Genomic DNA, 21,236 nt, shown 5'->3' on the forward strand with positions numbered 1-21,236 from the left:
ACAAGGTTAAAGAGCATATTAAAATTAGGTAACCTGAGAATTTTCAGCCGTATATCTCAAAAGCAGCGATTGCAACAGCCACCAAAAGTTAGAAGCATTTGTATGCGAAAACAACTTTTGCCACCCAGTCACGCTTGGATGGTTTTCCATACAAATCCTTGTAAATTCTAAAATTCTGAAACTGTCTTTAAGTCTTTCCCTTACGCATTAAAGGGCTCAAATTGCCTGTTATCAATTAAAAGGAGATTTGAGCCCTGTAATGCTTAAGAAAATATTTCATGACAGTTTTGAAAATTTCGAAATTACAAGGATTTGTATGGAAAACCATGCACCCGTGACTGGATGACAAAAGTTGTTTTTCTCATACAAATGCTTCCAACTTTCAGCGACCGTTGCAATCACTACTTTTGAGAAATACAGCTGAAAATTCTCAGGTTACCTAATTTTGATGTGCTCTTTCCGCTTGTGCTAACCAGTCTTTGTGTTTACCAGAGTTGATCACGTCATGCAAAGAGCCTATTTCACTTCTTATATTTAAGGGTGAGTGAAAGATGTCAATGTTTACTATATGACGGCTAAATCCCAAGCCCTTTTATACCATGCATTGTGGGTAAACTAACAAAAGGAATCATCAAAATTAACCCAACTTATTTACTGCGGTAAACAAAAAGCAAATACACAGGGACCCCAGACAAGACAAAACCCAATGCAACTGCAGATGATTGTGGTTTTGCCAACAAAGGTGCAATAACAAGACAACAGGATACCACTAACATGACAACAGGGATCCCAATCCATACTTTGTAAGGACGCAGATCATGGGGCTTTTTCCAACGTAGGATCAGAAGAGAAAGGAAAGTTCCACCAAGGAAAATCCAAGCCACAAAGCTGAAGCAGCTTAGTAGAGAATCTAAATTACCAATCATCAACAGGCAGAGGGATATAGATGATGGGAACATGATGGCACGCAATGGTGTATTAAAATGGGTATTAATGGTGGCTAAAAAGTGAGGCATATGACCTTCCTTAGCAGCTGAACATACCACTCTTCCATTGGTGAAAATAGAGCCATTGGCAGCACCATAACAGGAGCAAGCTACAAACAGGGGCATAATGACAACAAGGGTGGGGTGCACTTTTTCAGCCACTGAAACAGCCACTGCATTAGATGAGAGAACTTCTGCCGGTGTCAGGATGCTGAAATATGCTATGTTAACAAGAGTGTAGCAAAATGTGACGAGAGGGAGAGCAATCATTACTCCACGTGGTAGATTCTTGTGAGGGTTTTGCAGCTCCTCTGTGACATAATTAAGTTGGTTCCAGCCATCATAAGCCCAAAGTCCACTAAAGAAAGCATGGGCGATTTCTCCAATATTTGGGTTTGTACCTTTAAAAGGAGACTGAAAATTCTCATAGTGTCCACTGACAATTCGAGAAGCCCCAATCAAGACTATAATCCCAATAGCCAGTAATTTCATTACCATAAAAATGACCTGCATTTGACCAGCCCATCGTGAACTTACACAGTTCACAGTCGTAATCAAAATAATACAGACAGCAGCTATAAATTTGATAAGCTGTTCAGTGTCCATGTCTTTCTCATTCAAAAATGGCTGAATAGCGTATGATGCGAAACTCAATGTAATGATGGCTACAGAGGCTGGCTTCAATATCAGAACCATTGTCCAGCTTACTAAAAAACCTGCTAATGGACCCAAAGCTTCACGAATGTAAGTAAGTTCGCCGCCAGAACGTTGAATCATTGTCCCCAGCTCACAGTAGCACAAAGCTCCAAACATTGCCATAACACCAGATGATATCCATACCATTAGGGTAACACCAACTGAACCAGAATGCAAAAGGACATAACGTGGTGACACAAATATTCCAGAACCAATCATAACCCCTACCATTAAAGAGATGCCCTGTAACAGTGTCACACTTCTGGACAGTTTAACATTACTATGGTGATTCCCGGTGGGGTTTTTTTGCAATTTGACAAATTTCTCTTCTGCAGTTGCTTTGTTCTCATGGAATGACAAACTGCTGGTCACCACAAAATCTTCTTGTTCAATCATCTTCATTGTGTTTTCTGTATTTTCCACACTTGAATGAGTTTGGTTTTCATTCACAGCCTTGGCATCTATTGACGAAAAAGATTGCATTACATAAATATAATTTTAATCAACAACACTGATACTATCTGTAGAAACAAAAGCAAGCAAGTAAACTTCTATCTTTCTCACAAGCTAACAGAACTTGAATGAAAATTGCCTCTAATAAATGATTGCACATGTACACTGACTCATTTAAAATTTTCTTCAAAGAACGCAATGCCCGAAGTCAAAATTGTACTTTTCCACGAAGCCTCTTTTTGCGGCATGACTTACCTGTACCCTTTGTTGTGGTTCGGTGCATTTTTTTCTAATTGATCTCGAGAATTATCTTGTTACTTCGAACGAAGAACATCTTGTCTGCCCGCCATTACGGTGACACTCCGGTCCAGTCTTACACGGTCGCACACGTCATCTTCGCGCTGTCTAGTCCCGAGGGTAATCCCGACCGAAGAGCAGAAAGATATGGAATGTGAAACGACCGCTTATTAGTTTTTTGCCATCACGTTATAAGGTCACCTGCACAAAGGATCGGAGCTGAAGAGGATGGAATAAAAACTAGAACGAAATGTTCGACTTGAAATATTTGAATAACCTCCTCCCTGACGCGGGCCGCGACGCCACGCCCTCCATGGAACATACTGCCCTCCCGGGACATGAAATAATGGTATAACAGGAGCCGATTACTCTGCTCCTGGGTGTAATGAACATTTTCGAGAGGGAATTATGAACCAAGAACCTTCAGTAACTCACGACTTTTGCTGACAAAATAATTAAAAGTTTTAAAATTTAAAGGAGATTCGTTCTACAGTATCTCACCAGGTGTTATGAACCATTTCGTTAAAACACGTTAAGTATGATGAGTCTTTAAAAGTTTTCTATGGATCAGAGGAACTGATGCGGATGACAATACAGTTATTGAGATTTTCGATTTTCTTCCACCGGTTTTAAAGGCTTTGCATACAGCGGATAGAAAATATGTACAAAGGGATAGACATGGGCTCTATAATTAAAACCCAACTTATTTTATGCTCTCTCAGTGTATTCAATAATGTATGCTTGTGCCACGTGCCATACCCCGCAGTTCGCGGCCCCGGTCTGTCTGGGCTGGTGATCCTGTGTTGTCTGCTTTGTGGTGCTTCACAGGTATCCCAGCAGGGGTTCTGGATTACAATCCACTTGCCTTAGCAAAGAGTTCCTCCTATTCTCTTGGATTCCTTTTTGAAAATTTGTTTGCAAAACTCCTATTTATAATACAAACTAGTGACACGTAAGTTTTGCTTTCACAGTTTTCCAGTAGTGCATGCCTCATTCAGATAAGGCCCGACCTGACCATTTGACTTTTGAGAGGGATGGGTGATTTCAGAAAAAATATCCTGAAGACTGATTTGGAGGGAAAAATTCTTACAAGGAAATACCAGGCGAAAAAAATTCCTACACTGGAAAAAATTTCATCAATGGCGTATACTGCTGGAAAAATTCTTTTGTCAGCTTCCTTTGAATTACATGCTTCTCTGTGGTCTTATTGTCATTACGTATTGGAAGATGCTGGTGAAAAGGAAATTCAATAGTTTTAGAAAGCTATTCGTTGACAAGTCTTCCTTGTGCAGTAATAAGGAAAAGAACGACAATTAAAGAAGTTGCAACATTTTCCGCCCAAAATGCAAATGAAAATTTCAGTACTTATTGAAATGCATATTTTCTTGATCTATCTCTGGTCGAACAGAGCAAGACGTTTTAACATCGAAGCGACTCGCTGCTAATAAATTGAGACAACCGACAGCAGGTTGACAAAAACCTTTAGTTGAGACAATAGAACACACGTTAATGCGACACAATAACGGAAGGCACATAACGGCTAATATCTAAAATAATTACAGGAGAAAGTCAGTAATAAAGCAAACCGTATGAACAGTATATGCAATACCTTAAAAAGTGAAATTATGGTAGTTCTTTGAAAGATTTGTTTTGATATCTATTTTCGTTTCTGTCGGGTTGGACATGAAAATGGCCCTAATTGTTTCATGAGTAGACTACTACGTATTATTTTTCACACGAGTATTGAGTACTATCTACTGACAAAACGAACTGTTTGTTTTGACGTTCATTTCCGTTTCTGTCCACTTCGGTAGGAAAAAAGCGCTCACTGTTTCACTGTTGTTTCTTGTACTTAAAAACACTACAATCAACTATTATTTAAAAACTGTTTTAAAAAATCATAATCAAATTAACTGTATTATTACTACGGAACCCAAATCCCCCTTCCTTCCATCACCTCCTTAGAAAACGCCCCTGACCTATTTTTTTATTGACGTTATGAAGGATTGACAAAATTCACCAGTAAATGAAAAACAAAATTGCCAGGTTTCTCATTATAATCTGGTTCAACTGAAAATGAAGAGCGGATTACCAGTCAATATATACCACGAAGACGTGCCTGGAGAAGCACGCTGTTATGGGTTACTGGTGGAACATTCAACTTGTAGAATGTACCCTGTTTCACAGTAAGCTGCTGAAAACAGGCAAAGCTAAACAAGCATTCGAGAGGTGCTGACTAAGAAACTTGAACTCAGACGTTCAAGTAACTAGAGGAGTTATACCAATATGAATTGATACTCCATAACAAAGTCAAGTCCAGAGAAAATCTGTGATAACGGTAATCAGTGTATAACGATAAAAAAAATAATGGTTTTAAAATCAGGTGGTCTTTTCATTCGAAATAAAAGCTAGTAGCGTGCGAAGTGAGTAAGTGACTTAGCAACCGACAGTTAGTAAAGTCGCCACCCGTTTAGCAAAGAAGAAAAAAAAAACAGGACAACTATCACCTCAGGTGTATCAAAAGCTATTTTAATTGCCATTTTTGCATTCAAATATTAAGTAGAAATCCTTACATATATTCGTACAAAATTTAAACACCGGGATCGAGATCTCTTGAATTTAAACACCTCTGTACAACTGCAATTCTGAGAATATAATGGCTTCTGTCAGTTCTCTCAATATGAGCAATATATAATAGAACAGCCAACTCCGTTTACGCAGTGCACTTGTCGTGGGTGAAATGCACTCAATGTGTAAATGCACGTGCCGGATTTTCAATTGTCTGCTCCGTTGTTACTTCGCGCGCTTAAGAGCGCAGTTAGTGTTCACTTTGTAAATAGTACATTGTCATGATAATATCGTCTGAACAGCACCAAAGTCGTCAATAATATTCTTAATTTTGGGATTTCGAGATCCACGGTCTCCATAATGGCCTAGTATAACTTGCGGAATCCATAGAATTTCTGTCCAATTTTTCAATGGCCTCATATCCTCTGGGAGTTCTTCCAGCTTCTACCGCAGAAAGGGCACCATTACCAGGATTAAACGGACTGAATGCGCTTGATGGGGGTGAAGGCGGGGGCGAAGAGACACCGCAACAGGAAAGAGAGTCACTCGCTTGAAAACTGTAAATCGACGGTGTTGTAAGAGGACTGGGACAATAGACACTTTCTGGTGTAACAGGGCTGCAAGAAGCTGCCAAACGTACAAGAATCTGCTCGCGTAGTTTGCTGTCTACCCGGGGCTGGTTTTCCATGAATTTGCAAACTCTAGTAGCGCAGTCATTAAATCCCGCGCGATAGCTGCTCAGGAATTCTGAATCGCTCGGATTGGTCCAGTAACCTTAAACCGAAAGAACAATATATCAGCGACCATTGTCAATGCAACCAACTACATAATCGCTCCAATGAAGCACAAATCAAAATGACATGTTTCGCAGCTTGCACGGAAAACTGAATACACCTATGGAAAAATTCCCATATCGAATACTGACCTGTGACTTGTTGTTCTCGAATCATCTTTAAGAAGTTTACAGTCAGCTCCAGAATCTCCGCCTTTTCCATCTTTTGGAAGTTTTGATCATTCTGAGGAGATGAAAAGACCAAACGACAAGAAAAACCTTAATGAAATTTCATTGATCATTACAGGTCCAAATACTCAGGTGTCAAAAAGACTCTTAAGTGACGCGTTGTAGCTCGCACACGATACTTCATGCTACAGTAAATTATTTGCATTTACAAGGACGACTTATCGCAAAATTCAAGAGAGCTTAGTAAAACAACTTACATCGCGGTAGAGGGCAGAAAGAACAAGGCCCTTGAGTTCTTCGAGGCTTCGGTTAATGCGTGCACGTCTTTGTCGCTCAAGCAAAGGTTTGCTCGCCTGTCGGAAGGAAAAAAATAAACGAATGAGAAAAAAATACACGAAATTCAAACGGCACGGTGCATTTCGCAGCGGTTAAAGAGGGAACTCTCATGTACCTGTCGTCTCCTTGTCAAATGGATTCTTTCTGCCATATTGACTCTCAAAGACTGTTCAATTGCAAATACTTTCTAACTTGTTGATCGAAGAGGTCTTCTTTGAGCGACGCTGAGTCAGGAAATGAAGTTTGCGTTCAAATCCTAGTGCTAAATATACAATGCCACGGGCACGTAATTTCGGACCTTTTTCTTCTTGGGCCAATCAGAAAGCGCGGTAGTGTTTCGCAATCAGGCGTTCAATTCTCGCACGCGAATGCGAACAAATCAGTATTCCTTTGTATCAAGCCAGTGACGCCCTTGGACCATTAAATGTTTTAAATTTTTGATTACAAAAAGTTAGCGATCAACTCCCTGCGGATTTTCCAGTGGTTGAATTTTTTTAACCAAATAGAAAAATAATATCAGCACTGGTGCATTTTTTTTCTTATTTGCAGCTCGCGTTTCGTCTTGTGTCATGTCACTTGCTCCAAAATTCCCGCCAAAATTTCAACTGGTTAATCCTCAATTACACTCCAACAAATACGCAGTAACCAAACACAGTTATTCAACCATATTTCCTTCAAAAAAGCTGTAAAATAATCAATCACCAGCAGATATGATGAGAACATTATTAAACTGTAAACTACATCGGCAAATGTTTATTCGTAAGTCATGAGCCTGAAAAATAAACGTGCCCCTAGACAATGCTCCGGGACAATATCTCACGAAAAATATAGTCTCTTTTTTATTCATAACTTAACTTATTAAAAAGGTCAATTTGTGTAAACTTCTTACGCGTGCCTTCAATTACTAAGTGCAAAATGTCACATAATAACAAAAAAATATCAGTGGACTTGACATAAAAGTCGGCTTTGCGCACGGAAACAACCGCCAGCCATAAATTACCTGTGCTCGGAGGAGAAATAATGCTAACTCAAACAATGTCCTATGAATAACAATAAAAGGGCTACGGGTTGAACTCATGGAAAAAGGACGAAATTTCCGGGAAGATATGAAGAGTTCGCGAGGTACCCTGAAATAAAATCCTGAAAAATGATGAGGCCAGTCGTCGAAAGAGAAGCTTTCTTCTTTCGGTAAAAAAAGTTGTTTTTGCTTTCTCGCCGCAAAATTAATTATCCATGGATAATTAAAAGGTGTAATAAATTAAGACAATGTAGCGTTTTATTCAAAAGACCCGATGAAAAGCCCGCCGACGCAAGCTGGGCAGTCAGGCGTAGTCTTCTGTGTTTTCAGCCATAAAATGAACATTATGCTTCGCTTATATCTCATTATTATTCTGTTGTTTTGTTGTTTCATCTGATTATTCTGGTCATCATTGTATAATAACTTATCAAAGCTTTAAAATTGCGTCGTGATCTTCTGAAACTGTCTTAGGACGCCGCTTAATGTAATTATTCTATTGTTACAGTTATTGTATTATTATTTATGTAGCTAGAAAAGACCCGCTCATTACTTATGGTTTAAGAAAACGTTCCCCATCACGTGCACCGCAGGGGAGCGGGCTTTTTGAAATCGCAAACAAAGTAAGGAAAATAAATTGCTTGACACTTTTCCACCAAGATTTATTCATTTTTTATTCAAATGTGAAAGTGCATTACATCTTATAATGTAAACAAGGTTATAAGTAAACTCTAAGCAAACCCAGCCACACAGCTCAGTATCCGACACCTCCTACAGGAAAGTAAATTACTGACCTTTTCCCGAGTTCTAAAACGCGATAAAGATTGACTACGGGCAAGAGCTTGCTAAGGGGCAGTTGAGGTACAAGACGACTACGTATTGAGTGTTGACCTGTCGCACAGGTCGTCCAAACGTCAGTCACTGTCAACAACAGTCCGTCGGAACCAGGACTCTATCACCGGAACGCTGATGCTTCACCTACTTATGAAATGACTCTTGGGTTCAAACCTTTCAATAGCCTACGAACAGCCTCTCTTTTTCTTAGTCGGTCGAGGGAAACGCCTAAACGACCACGCGCGTGACTAAAGACGCGAGACGGGGTAAAACAGACTGAGATCTGGGTACGAGATTAGGGGGCTGCCACCATAATTTTCGACATTTTTACAGTAGATACACGTTCAGAAAGAATGAGGTTTTTGTTCACCTTGCTCTCAGTCTCCCTGCCCAAAAAATCAACTACCTGGCACAAATACCCCATCCCCCTAGCAATTGTACTCGATCAAATATCCTACCATGGGATAGCCTGGCCCATTGCACTGTCCGCACTGAACTACCACAGCTTTCTTAAGTCAGACCCTCGTGATTTTCTATCACCCCTCCCCAATAATTTTCTCGTTTGCCCTCTCGGTTCAGCTGGGTACGAGATTGTGCAGTCCATTCTTTTCCGAAGGGGACTGGACGCCAAACGGAAGATCCCACAATGGCGTCTGCCTATCCTTCGATTGTTAAGGACGGTGCTCCTTCAACTTCAAAAACCGCGACCTGTAAACCAGATCTAGATTTCTCTCAACCTTGGACGATAAGTGACTTGGTGCTTGTAGTCGAAGGAAAGCGCTTTCACGTTCACCGTTGTATTTTATCGATGTGTTCACCTGTTTTTGACAGAATGCTTACGTCCGACTTTAAAGAGAAAAACGCCGCAGAAATTCCTCTTCCTGGTAAAAAGGCAGACGAAATAGAAGAACTTCTACGGGCTATCTACCCTTATGTTGAACACCGTATCAATGAAGAAAATTGCTTTTCTTTATTGGAGCTATCTTGTGAATACCAAATGGACAGATTGAAAAAACGATGTGAGCAGTTTTTCTTAATCAAGAATATGTCAAGCGAAGAAGCTTTAGAGTTTGTGGTTATGGCTCAAAGACACCAGCTAAGCGATGAACTGATTCACCGCTGTATGTCCAAGTTTGTTTCACAGGAGACAAACTGGGAAACTCTGAAGAAAAATGAGTTGTTTTCGCAGTTAGAGCAAAGATATTCCCAGCAACTCGTAGAAGAGAGAGTCAAATATCTGGAGAAGCGTCTGGCATCTTGCAAGTCAACTATTGAAATTCTCAAAATGAAGAAGAATGATAAAGATGATGATGATCCTGGTTCCCTTTCTTTTCGAAGGCATTTTCTCCTAAGAAAGAGGTTCCGGGATCTTGATCGCCCTACACCTTTTGACTAATAATTATGCGTAATTACATAATGTAATTTTGTGGACAACGGGCTATTTCATCAGCGCCCTCAGCATTGTTTTCTTTCTTGTTCAAAGTGACAGTCCTTATATGTGTTTTCAGGGACTTTTTCTGCTTGGCATGTTGCTACTTTTTGGGAGTCCTTCCACTATGAATACTTGAAAAAGTGAAAAAGTTAGCCTGTTTCGAGTAAAGCCTTAATCTCAGTGTGGCTAACCTTTTCCTGTAAGATAGTCAACAAGATACCACAAAAAAAAAACAGTATTTGTTTTGTATAATTAGCATTCTAAGCCACAGCAAGACCCTTTACCAACTCCTATACTCCCAGAGATGCCAACCTCTGGAGATCTAAAATCTGGAGACTCTCTTTTGCACTACCCCACCACCCCCCTTTCCATGAATGTCAATGCACCACCACCACCACCATGACATGGAAACGGCCTTCAGTCTATATATGAAGTCTCACATGAGGTACATGCTATCAAAATTTGTTTTCATCATCGTAATGATGAAATAATCTTTGTCAGTGACTATATAAGTGCAAAAGTGTCTCTGAAACTGTACAATAAATAAAAAAAATTTGAATTTTGGGAAAAAAATGGGGTGACTTTCAAACTAAGGCACATAAAAGCTCACAAGTCCATTTTATCTAGGAGATTTGGTGGCCTGTACAGGAGAGCAGGAGATCAGTGTAGTATTCAGGAGACCCCCTGCAGATAATCCGGGAGAGTTGGCAAATTATTGTACTCCTTGAAATAATGTTTCCATGCACATTTTCACGGAGGCTTAATTCTGATTGGCTGTTTTCTATTACCATTTGGATTTTCTCAGATTTGATTTCCTAAAACAGTATGTGGCATTTTTGTTAAACTGGCATGTCTACTGATTTTTAAAAGAAAGTGCTAAGGGAAAATATACAAATTAAATTAAATGACAAAAGCTATATATATATATATGCTGGTAATATTGGATTAATAATTATCAGCTAGATAGTGATTTATCCAGTGGTTTGTGCTACACAATGATTGAACAACTGGGGCCAGTAGGTAAGTTTGTAAATTTATAGGCACCATAGCAAAGGCCCATGAAGTAACAAAATGTATATGTCAGATACCATTAAAGCTGTATACTAGATTGACATCATAGATAGTGTTCTGCTCTGGTTATCTTAGTATTTCCACTCACCTACTTTGGTTTTTTGGGCATGGTTTGCAGTGTAAATGTAAACAACTAGGATGCTTGAACCTTTGAAGGAAACACAACCAGTTATGAATGAATCCTTCCATTTATAAGCTTTGTTGAGCAAGCTATTTCAATAGAATGGCTGGATATATAAGCTGACAGTTATTTTATAGACCAAGATGAAGTTGAAGGATTAGCACAGTTAGTAAGTGCACAACCTTGTGAGTAGGAATTGAATTCTGAGTTGAAGGGTAAATGATGTTTGAAAAAAATAAAATAAATTGAACATTAGAGCATGGCCAACTGAAGTGATCCAAAGTAGGATCTTGTGGCTGGTAATCCCATGACTCATACAATCTTGAAAAGGTCTTGAATTTTACCAGTTGTCTTGAAAAGTCCTTGAATTTGGTTTAGGTCCTTGAAAGGTACCTGATTTCTCCATTAGTTTTGAAAAGTCCTTGAAATTCACAACCTTGTCAACGCAAGACACCTTTCTACTGTAAAATTAGGTTATTTTGCCAAGGAAGATTTGGCTTATCCTCAGTGTAAGAGCCTGTAAAACTGACTGGTTACGCAAAAACCTTTTTTTGCATGAACAATATTTGATTTCTGTTTCTCTATTTCAAATGGTATTTCCGTACCTCAGATGAAATTGCAAGTCATACCCAGTCATTCTGCAAAGTCTTGTTGCAGAAGGAGGTATAAAAATGAATAAAGTGATCAACCATGGCTGAAGAAGTGAAAATCTTAAATGACTCCATGACATATTTTAGCCAATAGGTTGATCAAAGGGGGTTAAAGGAGTCAAACGGGGTCCTTGAAAACTGTAACTTGTCCTTGAAAAGTCCTTAAAATTTGTTTGTCTGAAGTTGTGCAAACCATGTAATCCAGTTGTTGGGAAAGAAATGGCAAAGAAACTTGCTTTCCAATCATCGTGCACCAATGTTCAGCATTACTTAGTTTTTCAGCCATGGGTGAGGCTTTCTGCTTGTTTCTATATCCCAACATGTAATAATCAATAGTTTGTGCAAAAAAAGATGTAGCGAGTTTTCAATATTTTTACTTCAGAGCAAACACTACCCCTTAAATATACTAGGTAAGAGTAAAAATGGTGATGCAAAATTTATTTTACCCAGGAAATAATAAAAAAAACTTCCAGAACTTCCATTTACAGTGTAGTCTAAGCTCTGTTTATGAAATGCTTTGGTTAATTTCTCAAGAGAGTGAATTATCAATATTATTGAAAGATCTTGTGACGAAGTGACCATATCAACCCAGGGGCGGATCCAGGATTTTTTTTTTACGAGGGGGTGCACTCGTCTCTTTCTCTACTTCAACACCAATAAACCACATTTTTTTCTTGCAGAATACCAGTTGTATTAGAAAACAGCAGGTCATCTCAGGGGGGGGGGGGGGGGGTGCACACCCCCTGCACCTTCCCCTTAGATCCGCCCATGCAACCATGAGGTCAGCAATAAAGCTAACAGACATTTTGGTATGATTAAGCCCATGCTTGAGCTGAAAAGTAGATCTGAACTTTCTTTCCTTGAATGGTTTCTAGTAAGGCTAATAATTATTCTGGAGTATGCCAATCCAGTGTGCTGTCCTTACCAGGTCAAAGAGATTTGATGTTGGAGAATGTTCAAAAGCAAGCTTTAAGGCTTACAGTCCTTGGCCAAAAGAGGTGCAAAATGGTAGCAGGAATATTTTGCCCTTTTATTAATGGTTGCCATTTTTATGCATTACATGTAGATAAACGAAGATTATACATGTATTTTTCACTGATAGAGTCATATTACTGTTTTCTCTTAAATTAACATTCTTCCATTGACTAAGACTTCTTTACAAATTAAATAGTATTACAATGTTTTTATCTTTCATCTTAAATATATTTCTCTAAGATTCAAGAATGTATGATTATTAAAATAATATTGTAAACAGGAGTGTTTTAAAACTGTATAACTTATGGTTAGGCAAACAAGGTGAGGTATATAGTGCAACAAAGATAATCCTCATGCTTCTAAGATCAATTTAACAGTCCCCATATTGCTTACTATTCAGATGAACATACTGTCAAAACTGTTTTTAGAACACTGGAGTGAAACTTTTTCCATGTAAACATTTAGTTAGGTAAGGAAATCATTATTTTCTGATCTTAAAAGCAGTTTACATGAAATTTTAAATTTATTTAGTAATTCATTGCATACAATGTATTTTGGTTTCAGAATCCCTAAAAAATAGATACTGTCTCTGTTAAACAAATTTCATAATTGTCCTTAAGCATCCGCCTTTTAGGATTTAATGATAATTTTCCCAAAAGCCTTCATTGAAGACAAAAATGAAAATTTCTACAAAGAAGTTACATCATTCTAATGGCATCAAGCTGCTCAATTCTTGTTGCCATATACACATGTTGCAAACAACATATTTCTAACATGAAATGAAAAATGTTTGACATTGCCTCAGGTTCATCAATTGCATCAACTTCATCAATTTTATCGTACAAACACAGTCAGTCAGTAACTCAAACTCTCCTATGCTTACAATATGCTAAGACTAGTACACCAAAACAGAAAGAGGGGGTTAAGTTAAACTTCAATGACTTTCAGATCTTCATCTATCCTGACTTCTCTGTTGCCATACACTACTTCACCCACAATCCAGGCAGGATGTCCATCAACAGCTTGCAGTTCATCACAAAAGCTTTGAGCCTTGTCTCGTGTCAGACAAACAAGAAGACCACCTGAAAGAAATGCAAGGAAAACTGATGGATAAATGGACTGGAATGGAAATTCTTTAAAAACTGAAAACTAACCAATAAAGTTCTAATACCTACCAGTATTTTGGAGTTCACTTTATCTTCCACAATAGAGACTGTAAAACACCCACCTTACCTTTTTCGTAAGCTCAGCTGGTGTAATGTTCAACTGCCTTAAGCCAGAGAAATGTATATTTTCCTCTTTTACAAAACCGTAAACACCTGAACAATTTTAGGAATGATTATTTTATTTGTGTGACCACTAACAGCACAGATCAGAATATGTGAGCAAGCAACAAAATAAAAAAGTAATAATTACCATTGCTGCTTGCTGTTTTAAAATTACATGTATCTCACACCAGACTGGCATTTTCGTTACAACACAGTATAAATTTTCAGTGATATTCCTAAGTCTTCATGGCATTCTGTGTCCTAAAGCAGTGATACATGTAGGAGAAGGCTGCTAAATCAGCTGTAAATCTTGGATTTTAAAAATGGATTCCCAGGGCTTATATGTTTCCACAATCTCTGAGCATGGAATGAAAACAGTATTTTAGCTTAAAAATTTTAAAATCCTGCAACCAGACATTTTTGGCACCCCTAAGACTATGTCAAACAGGTCAATGGATACACTAGCCTGCATGCAGACGATAACTAAACTCTGATTAGTTAACCAGAGTTTAATTTCGTCTGTGCGCAGGCTATGGATACACCTGAAAATAATATTTTAGAAAGGTAATGGCTTTTAAAGTTTTTGAGGCACTTTCAACCCAATTGAACTCAGCTGACTGGAGAGGGTTAAATATACTGTTATAATAATTACAATAGGTATACAACACACCAATTAAATATGTCACCTGATGTCTCAGCAGAATATCCTTCTAGTAACTTGAAATTTACTCCACAAGCTTTGAATATCTTCACCATATTTGCCAAAATTGGAAGGGTGTGCAAAACAAACGAGACTTCTGACTTCTGATTAGCTACCAAATTTCTTGCATGACCAAGAATTCCAAACCCAGTCACATCTGTTGCACCATGAGCATCATATTTGTGCATCAAGTCAGCAGCATTGCGGTTTAGTCTAGCCATACACTGCATGGCATTCTGGTAAGCTTTTTCCACTTCTTCAGTTGTTGTTACATCCTTGATACGTGCCCACCACTTTGGCTGTTCACCCCCAAAAACAACATGGAGATATTAATATTGTTGTTGCACAGAGCCATACTTGAGTTAAAAAGTAAACTTATGGAGCAGTAGACGACAGTATGACGAGAGTAGAAGGTAGCAAAGGCTCAACCCTGTTTGTTGATACCTTCCAGTTTCAAGTGTATTATTTTTGTTGCTAAAGCCCCTCAATTTGGGGGGATAACATCACTAGCACTGAATTAAATAGTATCTGTATATAAGTGATATTATTATTCATTCAAACTAATATCGCCATTTCTAATTGGCTCCAATCCCTTGTCTAATTCTTCATAACCAACTGGGACTTACCATATTTGGAAGATGCTAGCAATACAACATCAATTGATTGGAAATAAGGTTGATTGATGATATTTTTATTTTAAAGGAGGCTGTTTAAGCAAATAGTAAACTACAATGAATGATGTTGATGGCTTTCTAGCCTGCGTCGCAGACAGACATAATCTAACCCCAGTTCATAATGTCTGCAAAGTGGCGCCAATATCCTTGTTCTGGGCCTCCAACAGGGAGACTCCAAGAATAATTACACGCATGTCTGGTAATTATTACCACACGAACTTCCCTTCAACCTGATTGGCAAATTGGCAATGGCTTTTTTAACAGGGCATTCATGGCACGTACTCAAATCCTGGCACACTGGTGGGGGTCTAGAATGGTAATGTAAACTAGCATGCAAAAATTTGTATTGTAAAATACTCACATCTTCAAGCCACTGATGTGCATTGACAGCTATCTGTGTTCCAAGAGGCTTAGTAAGAACCAACACATCACCAACAACTGCATTCTCTGGCCTAACAAAATAAAAACATTATAACCACAAGTCTATTAAGACAGTTTTTTTTTTTATTTTTCACAATCATGTGGTTTGCATCTGATTATATTAGGGAAGAGAATGGTAAACTCCCCCTCTTAAAATTTGGCTATATGAGGTAACTTATGCAGTAGCTGTTAATATTTTATTAGCTTAAGCAAATTAAACTCACATAATAAACTCGCTGTTGGACACCACACTTGAAGCAACTCCACCAACAATAAACCAAGGATTGAGCACAGTTTGTCCACCATTTACTGTAGTGCCCGCTTCCAAAGCTAAGTCATTGAATCCCTTGATGACAAGCGGTGTCACGACTTCGCGTTCCTTTAGAGTCATCTGATTACTAACGCCAAGAAGCATAAGCATGTTATCACAGTTGGTAACTCCCATGGCGTACAGATCACTTAGAACGTTGGCACAGGCGATCTTTCCTTGCATATAAGGATCATCTACAAGAGGGTAGAAGAAATCCGTGGTTTGAACAATGAAGATTCCCTCGTGTCTTGTTGGAAGAACACAACTATCCATCCCTACTCCAATTTTCCCCTCTTCTTTATTCACTCCAAGTCCCTCTAGAAGTTTGAGCAGTTCCTCCTGAGGGACTTTGCATCCTCATCCTTTAAGCTTGGTGTAGTTTATGAGACGAAATGCTTCAGATAAGCCATAGTCTTTAGGATTAAATGGTAGACGCAACGCCATGATGGATTGCCCAAGCAACCTAGTACGTCATTTAGATAAATCATTGTGTCTTGTTGATGTTCGGAGAAAAATTCCGAGAGGCTCTGGGAAAGAGGAGGTATGGTTACTTTTATACAAATTTTACATGACGTAGTTAATGGAGAGTGCGAAGCGTCGAGCGTTTGAAAATTATGGAGGACAAGTCTTTTTGGGAGTTGGTACTTCATTATGGACTTTTCATTGGCGGTATTTTTCAGCTGATTTGTATATTGGCAATTGTAGTAATTCCTTCAGATAAATCTGCACACGAGAACGACGTTTTGCCAGAAACAGACAGCAAATCTCGAAAGGTTCACGGACAAACAACTGCCCAATCACAGACGAGATTGAAGTGGGAAAAAAAGAAGAAAAGATGACTGTTTTGTGGATTATGACAGGATCATTAATTTTCTTTAAAGGGCAGAGAATAGTATCTTGCCATACTACTTCCGCTGGTGATGTCTGATGCTTGCGTTCGCCGCTGTGTTTGAGATTGCCATATATGTCAAGCCCATAAACAAACGCTTATGTCTAAATGCATGAGGATGATAAAATAGTGGAATCAAAAGACGTATTAACTGAAGATTTCTACATCCGAGACTTTATATGGAATATACAGAAAAGCAGAGTTAAATGATATGATTAAAATGTAGTTCCAGGCTCCAGCCAGGCTAGCTGACATTAATAATATGTATATACAATTTTCTTTAAACTACATTTTTTTTTTCTGTACGAGACATCACTGCTAACAAACATTGTTTTTCGTTATTCAAATATGTACGCAGTTAAACAAAAGAATCTTTAGTTAAAAGAACAAATGTGCTTCTAGTTAGTACATTAATATCAATTGAATAGGTGATGTCCACACAAGTATTACTATTATTCCTTCCATGTATTATTTTGCTTGTAATGATCAGGGTTGTCAGAAAATTTTAAAGTAGACCGCTGCGTTGTCAAAGTAAGCAGTAAGTCCAGGGATGTTTTATCTAAAAAACGCCATCCGTAAAGAAATGCTAAGTAAAGTAGGTGGCAATTTTCTCCGGCAGCTGGCTACTTTTGGCAACCTTGAATAATGATATAACATATTACAGAGTTCGTACTCTTTTGAATTCTTAAAATTCCCTGACTTTTTCCATGACCTTTTCCAGTTTTCCATGACCTTAGGTTTAGCTGTCATTTTCAAAAATTTTGAAAACTTTACTTGTTTTAGGCTATTTTTTTACCTTAAACAGTTCAACAGAAACAAACTCTGGTATGCACCAAAATGCGTGCCATTCGTGATGTTTAGTTACTCATCTTTATCTTACATTATCCTTGCTTTGTCATCTGCGGCAACTTATCTACCAAACAAAACTTTAATTTTCCATGACTCTCCAGGCCTTGAAAATGAAATTCTTACATTCCATGACATTCCAGGTTTTTCATAACCTGTACGAACCCTATATTACCTGACCACTTTCAATGTAGCATGTGTTCGATTGGGAAATCTGTATTTAGATTATAAAACCCAAACAATAATTATTTGCATTTTGCAATTGAACGGGAAATCTGAAAACGGAAATCTGTCTTCAAGGTAGATTTCCTACTTTACCCTTCAATTGGGAAATCCAGAAAAGGAATTCAAAAACCGTTCTTGTGAACATTAGTCTTGTTGACATTTCTTATGCATGAGTGTGTGAAACTGCTGTTCTTAAGAACAGTTTTGTTTGGATCTCCCAAAGAAATGGAAGAAAGGAAGATTAATGAGCAGTTTTCTCAGTGTTCAAATTCATTTTTGGATTTCAGATTCGATTGCAAATCCAAATCCAGATTTTTCAAATTTAATGCACCCTTAACATGGACCTTGAAAAGCTGCTTCTATAGTACAGCAGTAGTCAAAATTTACATAACAAATGCAAAAATTAAGATTAACTGTATATTATGTATCATTATTTGCTCTCTACAGTGAGAGCCAATCAAATGTTCCTAGAAACAGTAAAATAATGTAACCAAGGAGTGAATAATAGAAACAATTTAGGAAAAACTGAGAGATTTGGGAAGATTTAGGAAAATAAACTATTCTGCATACCTGAGAAAACAAACATATCTTTGACAAAGAATAGAACAATTTCATGGAGGAGGATAGGGCCACCTTAAAGGGCTGTCATTAAGAGGCGGGGGCCGGGAATTTCCCCTGGCTACTATCAACATGACCCCAGGCTACTTTCATAGGAAAATAGAAGAAAAATAGAACCAAAAGAAATCCCTAGCTGTTTTATATTCCCCGACTACTTGTTGTATTTACCCAGCAATTCGAAATCTTAGTGACATCCCTGCACCTTAAGTTAAAAGTTATTTCTCAGCATTATATATTTTGTGAATGCCATAAAAAGGATATGTATCAATATTTTACAAAGGGAACATTACACTACAAAAATGACTGAATTGCAACTTAAACAAGAATGTCAATATTTAATCCTGATTTCAATTTACAGAACAGGATGTTTTTCGATTGGACACAAGAAATTCATCAAAGCACACTTTGATCCAGCTTCTCTCCATTTAATACAATATATTAATAATATTATGACAACTCTTCAAATTATTGCATCACATCAGTTACATGAAGAGCCCATCAGAATATTTCAGTCAACAATTTCATAAATATATTCCCAACCAGTATATTTAAAATGATTGTAAAATTTAATAATATAAGTGCTGCTGTTTTAGGCAGCGTTCACATTGTACCCAACATATTTTTGACCAGAAATTGTGTTGACACAGAATCATTCAATAATTATTGTGCACTCTGTTAACACAGAACTGACAAACCAGTTTAAAGTTTTCCTTTTTTTGGTGGTTTTGCTATCTGCCATGAAGTAATGCTTAAGCTAATCTAAAATGACACCCGCCAGCTGAGTTACCATGCATTCATGCAACAACGCCTTTGCAGTACAAAAATTATAATGGTCAAGATTAGACTGCATTAGACTGGCAGCATTGTTGTTGAGGGTGTGAGAATTTTGGTGGTGAAGCTGCCATTCTCCCAAGCACAGAGTGTCTCCTGACCATTACCCACACACTTCAGAGCTCCTCTGCCAAAACTTTGCTCGTGCTAATGGTCAGGCAGTGGCACAACAGTCCAACTGCTTTGGCATGAGTGAACTCAGAAAATGGCAAAATAGGCCATATTTCTGACTACAGTGGAACATTTATTGCAACAAATGCAAGGATATGCAAAAGATTTTAAATGCGCAATAGATGTCAGATACTTTTTTGGAGCATGTAAGGTTAAAACACCTCTTCAAATTAGGAAACTGCACTAAGAAACAGGCAAACGTTTTGAAGAGGTAAAGCTGTAATAAGAACTTATTATTTGAATGAATCATGTTTTTTTCATCTTTGATAGATCTTGGGGGCTGTTATCCACCAAGGTCAAAAAACCTCTTCTATCTGCATAACTCTTCATGAAAATAAATCTCTTTCAATAATAATAATAACAATGGTTAAATATATCACTTTTAAACATTTACTTCATCTATTTTTACTTGTTGTCGTCATCATCATCATCATCACTATTATTATTATTATTATTATACCATAAAATTCTGAAAATAAGCCCCTCCATGTATAAGCCCTTCCAAATATAAGCCCCCCAAAACCGGTAACGTAAAAAACCCTCCGTTAAACCGCCCCTGCAAATATAAGCCCCCTGGGGACTTGGAATTAGAAAATTGCCCTCAAATACAAAGTAAAACAAGGGTAAATTTACGTCCAACTATAAGGCTAGCCCAGTCGATTTTGAGACGCAAATTTCCCTCCATAGATAAGCCACTCCGAATATAAGCCCCTCCAAAAATAAGCCCCTCAAAAAGGGCCTTTGAAAAATGTAAGCCCTGGGGCTTATTTTCGGAATATTATGGTATTTTAAAACATTTCAGTATTCTGATAACAAGGAGACAATCATTTGCCTGTGGGCTGATAAAAGCATTTTTGAATCTTACATATTATTTTAAAATGTCCTCGTATTTATCAAAACCTCAATTTCTGGGCATATTTAAGGTGATGCAGGTAGATTTAAATTCATAAATGTTTGCACCGGATCTTTCTGCTCAAGTTCCATACTAGCCAGTTCTATCCAATACAGCTTTAATGCAGTAACTAGCAGCACTTCCGCCAGCCATTCCAAGTGTTATACTCAACACACTCAAGTATCCCACTGTTTCTTTGGCTCGTCCAGGTACATCAGAGGAAGCGTAAGAGATCAGTGATGTAGTCAGATGACCAGTTGAAAGTCCAAGTACTGCTACAAACGTTGCCATCCAAGCAGGTCTGTCACTCAGCATCTGAGGTGGTACACTCAAACAGATGCCAACTACAACAACAAATCGCATCATAGTTGATAACCATGCCCAGTGTAAGGAATATACATAGTACATGGCTAATGGTCCTCGACCAAGAACATCACCAATATTGTACACAAGGATCAACAATACTGGAAACCAACCATTACCGAGGAAGTCTATTGCCATAGTAACCACAGATGGCATAACAATATACTGTTGTGCAGTTACCAGAGTGAGGAGAAAACAATGGCAGAAGACATTTTTGTAACGCAGCACTCTTAATGCTTCACCAGTGAAGAATGCAAATCGTTGGATCGGATGTTTCCAATCCGTGTCAATGCCACTCCTTGGAACCCTGGAGTAGTAACGCTGGAATGCATCACCCCTTGCAAGATGAAGATAAGCAGCTATGACTAGCAGAATGAATGCCGCAGCAGTTCCAAAGTAGTAATAACTTGACACGTGAAGGTTATTGGTAGTAGTCTTTGTCAGAACCCTCAGTATTGTTATCAGAAGGCCACATAAGCCCACCCCAAGCTGTTGAAGATATAATGAAAATTATTACATCTAACATTTTCCTAACAACAAAAATGTGAGAAAGTAATCTGAGCTGCTAAAGAGGTAGGTCCATGGGAACACTCTTTGTTAGAATTCTACTAAAGAATAAGTTTTGAAGCTTAAA

The 21,236-nt window shown here is 38.1% G+C and overlaps 4 protein-coding genes across 6 annotated transcripts in view; 1 reads left to right on the top strand and 3 right to left on the bottom strand.

Moving 5' to 3' along the window:
- Window positions 1–461: 461 nt before the first annotated feature.
- On the bottom strand, window positions 462–2,480 carry LOC140922711 (b(0,+)-type amino acid transporter 1-like). 2 transcript variants are annotated; one of them, XM_073372720.1, is made up of 2 exons: window positions 2,397–2,451; window positions 462–2,143 (listed from the first exon to the last, which is right to left on the bottom strand). In XM_073372720.1, exons 1-2 carry the CDS (start codon window positions 2,416–2,418, stop codon window positions 648–650), a joined length of 1,518 nt encoding a protein of 505 aa, XP_073228821.1. In that variant the 5' UTR covers window positions 2,419–2,451; the 3' UTR covers window positions 462–647. The 2 variants fall into 2 exon arrangements, with proteins under 2 accessions (XP_073228821.1, XP_073228820.1); XM_073372719.1 differs by having other exon boundaries at window positions 463–2,143; window positions 2,391–2,480.
- A 6,294-nt stretch (window positions 2,481–8,774) lies between these two features.
- LOC140923346 (BTB and MATH domain-containing protein 36-like) lies at window positions 8,775–11,025 on the top strand. The gene has a single exon (XM_073373439.1). It carries the CDS (start codon window positions 8,793–8,795, stop codon window positions 9,540–9,542), a length of 750 nt encoding a protein of 249 aa, XP_073229540.1. The 5' UTR covers window positions 8,775–8,792; the 3' UTR covers window positions 9,543–11,025.
- A 1,606-nt stretch (window positions 11,026–12,631) lies between these two features.
- LOC140923017 (inactive selenide, water dikinase-like protein) lies at window positions 12,632–16,220 on the bottom strand. The gene is made up of 4 exons (XM_073373071.1): window positions 15,682–16,220; window positions 15,399–15,489; window positions 14,350–14,662; window positions 12,632–13,477 (listed from the first exon to the last, which is right to left on the bottom strand). The coding sequence occupies exons 1-4, from the start codon at window positions 16,209–16,211 to the stop codon at window positions 13,323–13,325; spliced, it is 1,089 nt and encodes a 362-aa protein (XP_073229172.1). The 5' UTR covers window positions 16,212–16,220; the 3' UTR covers window positions 12,632–13,322.
- A 3,651-nt stretch (window positions 16,221–19,871) lies between these two features.
- The window catches only part of LOC140923109 (uncharacterized), a 2,740-nt gene continuing 1,375 nt past the window's right edge, over window positions 19,872–21,236 (bottom strand). For both annotated transcript variants that reach the window (XM_073373180.1, XM_073373178.1), the window contains one exon: window positions 19,872–21,091. In XM_073373180.1, coding sequence (XP_073229281.1) covers window positions 20,333–21,091 — 759 coding nt within the window. In that variant the 3' untranslated portion in view covers window positions 19,872–20,332. The remainder of the gene's footprint in view (window positions 21,092–21,236) is intronic.

The sequence above is a fragment of the Porites lutea genome, chromosome 13 (genome assembly GCF_958299795.1).
Source record: "Porites lutea chromosome 13, jaPorLute2.1, whole genome shotgun sequence".
NCBI classification, from domain to species: domain Eukaryota; kingdom Metazoa; phylum Cnidaria; class Anthozoa; order Scleractinia; family Poritidae; genus Porites; species Porites lutea.